The following is a 10707-nucleotide window of genomic DNA, read 5'->3' as shown; positions in this document are numbered from 1 at the left end:
AAATTACATATTTATTACTGTAAAACTGTGGTAACTGTAAAACACCAATGAATCAATCAATAAAAGGCTAAACTTTTTACGTTATTTGAATGATGGACAGATAAGTATGTGTGAGAGCAGTTTTGCAATTAACAATGTACACTGAGTGCAAAATGTAGGCTAAATATACTGACAACATATTAAGAAGAGGCGGTTCAGATAAAATGTGGGACAAGTAGGCTAAGCTTCATAACTGACTGTCCTTTAAACATCAGAAGATATTAATATTTATTAAATGCAGGGCCGGTTCTAGACATTAGGAGGCCCTAGGCAAAATTCATGTTGGAGGCCCCCCACCCCCAATAAAAAAACACTTGAAACAAATATGATTCCTAACCTTTTTATTTATATAACATTTAATTTTAAAAGCAGTATATTTTTACTTACACAGTACATAAGTTTGGACACATTACTATTTTTAATGTTTTTGAAAGAAGTCTCTTATGCTCATCAAGCCTGGATTTATTTGATCAAAAATACAGAAAAATAATATAGTGAAATATTATTAAAATTTAAAATAATGGTTTTCTATTTTACTATAGTTTATATTTCTGTGATGCAAAGCTGAATGTAGTGCCACGTGATCATTCTGATTTATTATGTTAGAAATGGTGCTTAATATTTATTTTATAACCTGTGATACTTTTTTTCAGGATTTTTGATTATTAAAACGTTGTTTTAAAAAAGTCTTCACTATCACTTTTTATATATTTAACACATCCTTGCTGAATATTCCTGTTTTTTTCTGTATTTTTGATCAAATAAATGCAGGCTTGTAGAGCATAATAATAAACTTCTTTCAAAAACATTAAAAATAGTAATGGGTCCAGACTTTTACCGGTACTGTATGTACATAGTAATCAAACTTTATCTAAGATAATCTCTTTTTTGTTTAATGAAGATGTTATTGTTGTTGTTGTTATTTTGCTGTTTTATTCAATTTATTCACAGTTCCAGAATCCCACTTCAGTAGATGAGCATAAGTGCTTTTATATTGCATTGCTACCTTAAATATGCTATACACAAATCAAGTGGAAGAAAAAGACACGATCGCTACTGAGCAGAAAAAAAATATATAAAGTGATATTATTGGCGTAATGTCAGGAATCTAATCAGCAGCAGAATTTAGAAGATAGACCCATAGATATGAGATCCTTTATTTGAAACATTTAAAAATGTTGTAGTGTGTTGGCTTTTTAACTTAGAATACAGACGTCTTGTCTTTTAATTTTGTAGCTTTTTTACTAGTCAGCTCCCGACGCGATGTTATTGTACGCGCAAATTCAAAGCGTCGCGTCTGGGCACGTTAATGACGCTCGCGCTCTTTTAAACTCGTAATAAAGCGGTGAATGATTTTTCCAGAAATGACGCTGATCTACAGTACAAGTTTATATTTAGAATACATTGCAATCACTCCAAACTAGATGACGACAACTCACACACCTGCATTATGAGCTGTGCTTCTTTGTGTGCTTATTAGGCTTTTGCCTCGCACCTGATGGATGCGTTCGTTACACACTACTTTCAGAAGCCGGCACCCGCTTTGTAACGGACACATTAATTGGTTTAACTGCAGTAATGTAACAGTCTATGGTTAAGATAAACATCGTCACTATTTTTAGTTAATAAATAAATATTGAAATAAATTGTAGATGGGACATTTGTACATTTTTTTTTTTTTTTTTTTTTGTCCCTCTGTCTGGGCCCCATCCCGCCAATCGGGCCCTAGGCACGTGCCTAGTTTGCCTTTGCGTTAATCCGGCTCTGATTAAATGCTGTTCTGCCATTCCCGAAAATGTTTTCAGTTGTATGAGTTTCCACATATAACTGCTCTCATAAAAAAAATCCACCAACAAATGAGGTTTTATAAGGATTCTAGCAAGACCAAGCTGGTCATTTATGGTCATTATGGCCCAAGCTGATCTAGATGATGGATCAGCTGGACTACCAGCTGGTGGGACAGAGAGATCAACATTGTAGACCTTGATCAAGCTGGTTAGGGTTAGTAGACCTCCTTGGAAAACAAACCAGCATGTTCCAAAACCTGGCTTAAACTGATATGACATGGGATTTCCAGCATAAAAACAAATGCATTTTGACAAAATACTAACGTTGTCGCTCTAAAACAAAATGTGTTATATTATAAATTATATTATTTATCATATATGGCACGTCCCACATGTCCATAGTTCATACTAACACATTATGACGCCTGCAAACGACTTCATGGTACAGCGCTGGAAGAACGTAATCACGCACAGTGACGTCATGACGTAAATACGCGCCGTGTTTCCTATCAGGAAGAGGTAAGACTGAATTAAACACGCGAATGTTTTGCTTTGCCGATTTCAGCCTCCGTTACTGGTTTAAAACCAACGAGTGCTTATCATTAGCTTGTTTGACTAAAGGCAGAAACGAGTATGCGGTTGTGCAGTTATAGCGAAATGTGTCTTAGTGTCTGTCTTCTAAACAAATGTTAAAGTTAATTTGTTCTCATGGCTGTGATGTGAATTAATGTAATAAAAAAAACGCTGTCGTTTGTAAATACGTTACAACGTTCCTTACAACTTCCTGTGGCTCAAAATATTTGAAGGCTGTGTTTGATGTCTGCATTAGATAACAACATATCACATAGTAATAACATTTTAAGCACCCTTTCCAAGCATTTCATACAAAGAATATTGCTTGGTTTGAAACGATTAAACTATAAGTTAGATACAGAATTCAAAATAACGAAAGAAATAGAAACTCTTTGCTTGTCACACCACACGTTAGTGAAATATGTTCATCATAGTTAATTTGATGAACTAACTTACGCACACCGACCTATGTGAACATAACAAGGACATCATACATACACTAAAATGATTAAAAGTTGGTTAAAAGGTATTGCAAACATTTTTTAGAAACGTAAAGGTAGTTTTTGAAGAAAGGCGTTGCCAGCATTTAATGCCATATTATATAGATGCCATTTGGGTTGACATTTTATTGTCATATTGCACTGAAATTAATATGTGGCTTTAGCTTCCAACTCCTTAATGTAGGTTTGCTGAATAAAATCAAGCCGTTTTAAAATGGCAGTAAGTTTTCAGGTTGAAATAAGAGACACAGATTTTATGAAATATCACTTCAGAATATCATATTGTATTATTAACTGGTCACAGTAGAGATGCTATAATAGTGGACAAATGCAATACATGCACATAAATGAGAGTTAACAAAATCTGATATATTCAGATATTCCTGTAGTGATTTTATTTATTTAGATTATCAATATGAATATGATCATCCTTTACTCTAAATGCTGCAATATGATGCAGAGTAGTTTCTTTAGATCATCATTTGCATGGTTTCAGCTGGACCAGCTGTTTTGTTTGAAATGAGTCAGCGAGAGGAAATGAAGAATGGAGCCTCGAAATGTCTCAAAGTTGGTCTTGATGTTTTTGTCAGCCATCTAGCTTAATGTGCATCGTTTAATCCCTATTGTCATATTGAAAAGAGAAAAGGGATGTAAAATGACTTTTTAACATCGCACACTATTACAAATAACCCAGAATTGACCTGCCCTGTTCGATAATTTTGGAAGATAACAGTAGGCAGAAATGTTTGCCTTTATAATGCTCTTTTTATTATTATTATTTTATATATTTACTTATTTTTGTTGGTCTGTTTTACTTAATTTGCGTGTTATGACCCATAAATGAAGGAGAACCTGTGTGCTGCATTACACTTTAAACAGGAAACGTTTTTTTTTAACCCACAAATGGAAATACATAGACATGGAAAGCTAATTAGAATTGAGGGACTTTTGGTAAAATCTGTTGCTACATTTAATCCATTCCGGTAAATTGTATCGATGAGGAATTAGATTTTACTGCCCTAAATTTTAATTCTAAGTAATGACAAAAAGAGAAATTCAGCATTGGGATATTTTTCAACTGCTGTTCATGTAGCTACCCTTTTGAAATAACGTCATCCACACATCCAGTTACAGTTTTGCCTGTTTGAGGTTACTTTGCCACAAAATGTTCATCATTTTCTTGATTTTTATATTATTTCTTTTTTATTTAATTTTGGTTACGTCGTGATAGTTTAAACACGGCTCTTTGAACTTTATTTGATCAACTTCATGCCTTCCATGTCTGTGATAGAGGCCATTACTTTGGCACAAAATGTTCATCATTTTCTTGATTTTTATATTATTTCTTTTTTATTTAATTTTGGTTACGTCTTGATAGTTTAAACACGGCTCTTTGAACTTTATTTGATCAACTTCATGCCTTCCATGTCTGTGATAGAGGCCATTTTATGTTATCTTATCACATCTTTAACAGTAATAGACACAATTTTCTTCTACTAGACATTTGAAATGAGCCCTCTGAAGGAAATTTTCTTTCAGACGACCTGTACAGGAATCAAATGTGTTTAGCTTTTGTATTATTAAAAGCCTAGTCTAATTCAGAATGCTGTAGTCTGTCCCCTAATTGTCACCCATAAATGATAAAGAATCAGGTTAAACTCTTCAATTCATGGCACATGATTACCATGCCTGCCGTTTCGCCGCTTCATCTCTGTCAGCCGGGTGTGCAGTGATTAGCATGTAAGTGCTAGCATGTAATTACAGAGCAGCTTCTTTTCCTTTAATGATTACCGTTAACACAAAGCCTCTGACGAGGTGAATGAGGACACGGCTCACTCTATTAAAAGACAGAACAGACACTTGGATGGTCTAAAAATTTAATTCGTGGAAAATGTGAACTTCCTCTCGCTTTTCTAACGTGAGATCAAAGGCATTTATGAATAGTACTTTGTGCCCTCGGTGCGTGTGGTGAACCTTCTGAAAGTGCCAATGTCATTCTGAGCACTTTGAATTAAAAGGTTTCAGGAACAAATGACTATCATTTTACAAGGCTTAATAGTGTTTTAGTTGATTGGGATGCCACTCAGTTCAGCAGAGACTGTCTGGACTGGAGGTTGAAGAGGTTGTGTTGGCAACATTCATTAGACCAGTTTGTTAAACAATATCATTGCAGAAAAGCTTTTTTGACAGTTATTTCACGCTGCTTGAGCTGATGAAAATGTATTTCTTTTATCCATTGACATTGGAAATGGTAGTTAGATAGTTGGATAGTTAGAAAAAAAATAGTTAATTAGCTTTTTCTTTTATTCGATGTGGTTTTTAACGAACGTTAGGACATGTAATGTAAAAGTTTTCACATCTCAGGCGATGTAGAGTCATAGCCAAAGTATTTACAAGGTTAAAATATTGCTCAAATATGAAGTCATCTGAATGCAAGCTATGGAGATGGCCCATTGTCTGAATTTATGCGCACAGTGAACTTTGAAAGAGCTTCACTGTTTGCCCACTCATTCGTGACCCAGACAATATGTGATGGCACTAATATTTTTTTCCTCTGTGTGTAGGTTTCGCTTTTTTTAATTTGAGCGCCCAACTTGTGAAAACAAGGCACGTTGATATGTGTCTACTGCAGCTCTTATTGTGCACTTCATTACATAACTACCAATCTGTGGTGACTTGACTTTTTTGACTTTCAAAATGAGCACCTCAGTGGTGCATGGGTCAATAACAAATTTGCAATAAAGCAAATAAAGAATTATTATTAATGTTATGTTTTCGGAAAATTATTTTTCATGTACTTCTTCATGCATGTTGGCATGTTGGTAAACTCATGACCTGAGTTGATTTTCCAACAAAAGTGTTTCGATTATTAATAATATGCGGTAAAGCAGTTTTGTTAAAATAGTTTTTAATAATAATACTTCATCAATAATCAGCATTATCATAAGAAAATAAATGTGTATTATGATCATAAATAAATATATAAATATTTCAAATATTATGCAAAACTAGTACTACCCAATCATTTTTTTGAGGCTTTTTTCCTTATGATGTCAGGACAGTTTAATCACCCAGTTTTGACGTTATGCATACAATCAAATAAATTTGTTTTGGAAAAGATGAGCATCATATCATTGACCCATATGCGTACATCATTTTAATAGCCCAGTTTATTTTATTTGGTGTTTTACTTTGGATACAGTCCTGATGCAGCACGGTCAAGGCTCGTCCTCATGTTGTTCCTCGTATCGCTCAAGTCTAATTTCAAGTGATCAGCCGTGGCTTTGGTCTGCTGTGTGGGAGTACATAATCGGATGTTTCATTCTGGCTGAATTAGCCCTCCAGAAAGACCACATCACTTTAAGGCCTCCTCCTGCCCTGTCAGAGTCCATCGTGGGTGATGACGCAAACACACACACACACATTCACACACGCATACACACTCAAGACATCCACGGATGGCTAGAGGCTGTTAAAATGAGGTGTTGAGAGTTGGCTCACACGCTCCAATGCGCCATGTTTCTGGGTGCTTGTCACTGGGCAGTGCCATGCTATCCGCCCCCCTGTACTGGCACTTATTGGTGCCATTGGTAGAGTCACTTTTACTGATGGGTTTAATCGTCAGGATTGGTACTGGCGCTTAATATGACGTCTTCGTGCACTGCCCCTGCGGATGTATCAGCTGCATCCCAGTTTTTTTTTTCTGTATTTTGAGGCAGAATCTCTCTAACGCTGCCTCTTCCCCAGTATTTTGAGAGCCAAAGGAAATCCTGTATTTCATCTGGAATAATGCAGTGTAGATAATGGCCTGTCTCCTCGGGAGGGGGGGAGGGGGGTATGTTTTTCTACAAGAAAGAATGAAGGAATTTCTATGGTTAATTCTGTAGGTGGACATATGGGTAAACGTGCCACTTTCGATGTTAGTGTAGATTCATTTCATCAAGCTTCTTATGAATGCATTTATATGAGTAATAGGCAGTATAAATAGTTCAATTTTATATGCAAATTTATTCTGTTCTTGTTTTCATGCTTTTATTTTTCATATGGTCATGACTTGGCAAAAGGTTATTAGCTAGTTATTTATAATAGTCTTAGGCATGTAAATGCAATATTTCATGCCGCCTTCAAAGGTATTTTGACTAAATCAGTAGAAATTGAATCCCTCTCTGGTGTTGTTATGGCGTTCCATTGATTTGCTGGAGTTTACGCTTACACAGGCGAGCCTTTTGAATGCAGCAATGACTCAGCATCCATCGACAGTCATGATGGTGCTGCTTTTGGTTGTGAGACCAGGCACTGCGGGGTTTCCCTTTCACATGAACTGTGTGGGGGGCTGAATGCGACAACATTAACCCCTCACTTTCCTCTCCATTTTGAGGTTGAATGCTTTTCACGCCTTACCTGTGTAAAATGGAGGCTCTGAGGTAAAAGGGTAGAGGTAAATCACTGTGTGAGAAAATCCCACTCTGTGTATCCGAGCGATTGGAAAACCCCAGCATTTCAGGTTAGATGTTTAAACCTACTTAAGTTGTTACATTTCCAGTTCCCTGTTGCAAAGTTTTGATTGGTTTTCACAGTTCTGCTTATGAAGTGCTTAGCTCAGCAGTGTTTATCACATGGGTGTTGACTGTTCAGACTGGTAAAGAAAGTATGGTCGAAGCACCACAAGATACCACTTAAATTTGTACAAATACGTTAATGTCATTTTTGAAGTTAAACTTGAGTGTTGTCTGAGAGCGACAGCTTGCCTGTTTAAATTGTTCATTGCTCAGGAAGTTATTTTGAAACAGTAGCTTCTCAAGCTACAAGCTTGAAATTAGCAAAACAAGCTAACTACATAAAGGTATTTAAAAAGTAGTTAGCTATTACAAGTTGCTGACTACATTAGCTGTGTCTTTTGTTTCCACAAATAAGCTGTATTTATCTGCCACATTAACAATAAGGGGGATCTGAATGAATGACTCACTCACATAAAAAGAAAAAAAATACCCCTTTATCGGAAACTTAGTGACAGCAGCATTTCACTCAATACTATGCCATTGAAAAGAAAACCTAAAATGGTGTGTAGAAAGGAATGCGGATCACAAAATCTTGTTGTTTTTTTTCTATGTCCAATTGAACCAATTTACTCAAATGAATCCAACTTTTTGTTGCTACTTGAGGAAGAGCTTTTGGTTATGGCCTTAGTGCATTCAGTACATCTATCTATTCATCTATCTATTGTCGTCTTACTGAAGAAGTGAGTTAAATTAGTAATGTCGCTTTAAGTTAATTTCTTGCTTTAAGTTGTCAAAACAACATAATCAAATTGCGAGGTACATTTCCAAATGATCAGCTGAAGTATTTTGTTTTTTTTTGCTGCACAACTTATTATACACTCCAGTTATGACTTAACCGTGACACATATATGATGAAATTCTAGGTGACTCGGAAAGTACTGTACGTGGGCGAATTTTGCCAGTGCAATTATTATTAACACCCTCTCCAATACGTGGTTTTTAATCATAGGTTATTAAAATATCATTTTCGCTATGATTGTTGTTTACGGCCTTCTTTTTTATGTGAGTCATTGAAATGTGATGTTTTTAGTATTCTTTTCTGATTGATTTTTTTCCCTGTTCTTTTGAACTCTACAGTAATAGCTTGCATTCACAGTAAACATCAGGTTTGGTTGGGCCTGTATCCATGAGTGCGCTCTTGCTGGAGGCGTTCTATGGCGGTTCCCACAAACAGCTGGTCGATCTTCTCAAGCAAAGTGTTGAAGACTGTGTAAGCTTCACTCTACCTGCGAAGAAATGGCACTGGAGGGCCAGAACTTCTGCTCTGTACTTCATGCAAGCAGTTCCAGCAAGTTCCACGTACAGGTCAGCAGAGGTCATCAGTCTGGTTGTGTTCCTTAAAGTAATTTTATCGTTTTTTTAAAGAGATAAATATGTAAATATACTGGCACAAAAATATTTGGACAGTTTTAGACATTCTATATTATTAATTATTTCAATGCATTAGATAAAGAATGCCAAGGCAAGTGTCATCTGCAAATAAATCTTCATGTGCTTATTGGATTCTCGTGAACATTTATTATTTACCAAATCAAAGAACACCATTTCATACATTTGCATGACCTTAAATGTTGTCAGGTTAAGTATAATCGTTGTACAATGCACTTACTGATTTACTCAGTTCTGCTGTACTCATACTTCAAACATTTTTCACCCCCCAAGTCCCATACTTTAAAGCCACATAGCTGTGGTTTCCTATTTACGGCGAAGCATGGCTGAGGATATTGTAGCTATACAGCTAAACTTGCAGGAGCACATCTTTTAGATGCACACATATACCAAAGACTTTTTTTAGAAATTGAAATCCTGTCTGAATCGAACACATTTCTGCATTTCCTTCACAACCTCTCCATAAAAATATGGATCAGATTTCATATTGTTTTTTTTTAATTGTTTTGCATTATGTATATACAATGCTTATATATTTTAACCTAAGATATTTACTAACTAATGCTAATTTTCTCTGCGCTGCTATTGTAAATTCACCACTTTTTTTTTAGCTTTTTCCTTCTTCTGAAATCACAGACATAGCTATCTAGCTATTGTCATCTTATTTAAATGTCTACTAACACAACACAGTAGCTTTGTGTAATAACACCAGTGTAATGTGGTTTGACATTTTTACACGTAATACTAGGATGTTCTTAAAAGTCAAAAACAAATTTTATCAAAGTTAAAGGTGTTGCTGGTACATGTGGGTACACAGTTTGATCAGTCACTATACGATCAGATTATGTAGCTGATACAAGATAAACACCAACGCTGAGCTAAATGTGAGGAGTGTAATTATAGCTGCCTGTTTTATTTTCAACAGAAGAACCTGAGTAACACTTTACAATAAGGTTCAATTTGTTCAAGTCGGCATGAGAAGTGGCAAAAGTCTTTCTTCCCTATTGTGACATATATCCGAGTGAAATAGCTTTTTGAACAAGAAAAAATTTAGGACGGGACTTGATTTTGTCCGTGGGGAATTAATTGGGTCTTGGATGGTTGTGGTTTGCTATTGCTGTGATGTCATGTGAGTGACAGATTGTCCCGCCCTCATGATGCCAGTAAACACGTCATCAGAAAAGAGAAGAAATGTCGTTGCAGGAAGTTATTTTGATGAAAGATTACAAGGACACATGAATTTGAAAAAAAAAATGTATGTGCACAGATAAATAATCTTTTATTAAAGATATTAAAGATATAATTTTTTATTTCGATTTTTACAAAATCGAAAGAATTGTCGATTTTGGTTTCATGGTGACTTTAACATTATATACATCAGATATCATGAACTGACATTAAAAAAACATTTTTATTGTTTATTTAATTAGCATTTGTTCATCTAAATGTATTATTTGGTGTTTTTAAATTCTAATGTTCATTTATACAAATGTGTAGAAATGAACATAAATCTAGAATAATGAATACTCTAAAAGTATTGTTCATTGTTAGGTTATGATACTGTTGTAAACTCAGAATCGGAGACCAGGAGACTTGGTTGTTTCTTCAGCAGGATTGTTTATTGAAAACACGAGCTGTCGGTAGCTGCAGTCACCAAGTCTGACTAAGTGAATGTTCTCTTACAGTTTATATACATTTAGGGGCAGGAACCAAAAAGACAGGTTTAGGAACCGGTTTTAGACTGAGAGTGCTGCCCACCCTAACCCACTCAGCATATCTATTCAAATGCTGAGATCCGAGTACAGGACTGGCAGGACTCTCTTGTTAAAACACAAACTCCAAGAGCCATTAAGAGTTTCA

At 35.5% G+C, this 10707-nt stretch overlaps 1 protein-coding gene across 3 annotated transcripts in view; it reads left to right on the top strand.

Annotated features, from left to right (window-relative positions):
- The first annotated feature begins 2292 nt into the window (after window positions 1–2292).
- gtdc1 (glycosyltransferase-like domain containing 1) overlaps window positions 2293–10707 on the top strand; it is a 40071-nt gene continuing 31656 nt past the window's right edge. For 2 of the 3 annotated variants that reach the window (XM_081367853.1, XM_081367851.1), the window contains exons 1-2: window positions 2293–2345; window positions 8536–8763. In XM_081367853.1, coding sequence (XP_081223979.1) covers window positions 8585–8763 — 179 coding nt within the window. In that variant the 5' untranslated portion in view covers window positions 2293–2345; window positions 8536–8584. Of the gene's footprint in view, window positions 2346–8471; window positions 8764–10707 lie in introns of those variants that run through there. The other variant, XM_081367852.1, reaches the window with a different exon arrangement.

The sequence above is a fragment of the Scardinius erythrophthalmus genome (genome assembly GCF_964197995.2).
Source record: "Scardinius erythrophthalmus genome assembly, chromosome: 6".
NCBI lineage: Eukaryota > Metazoa > Chordata > Actinopteri > Cypriniformes > Leuciscidae > Scardinius > Scardinius erythrophthalmus.
This window is presented reverse-complemented; position numbering and strand designations above follow the sequence as displayed.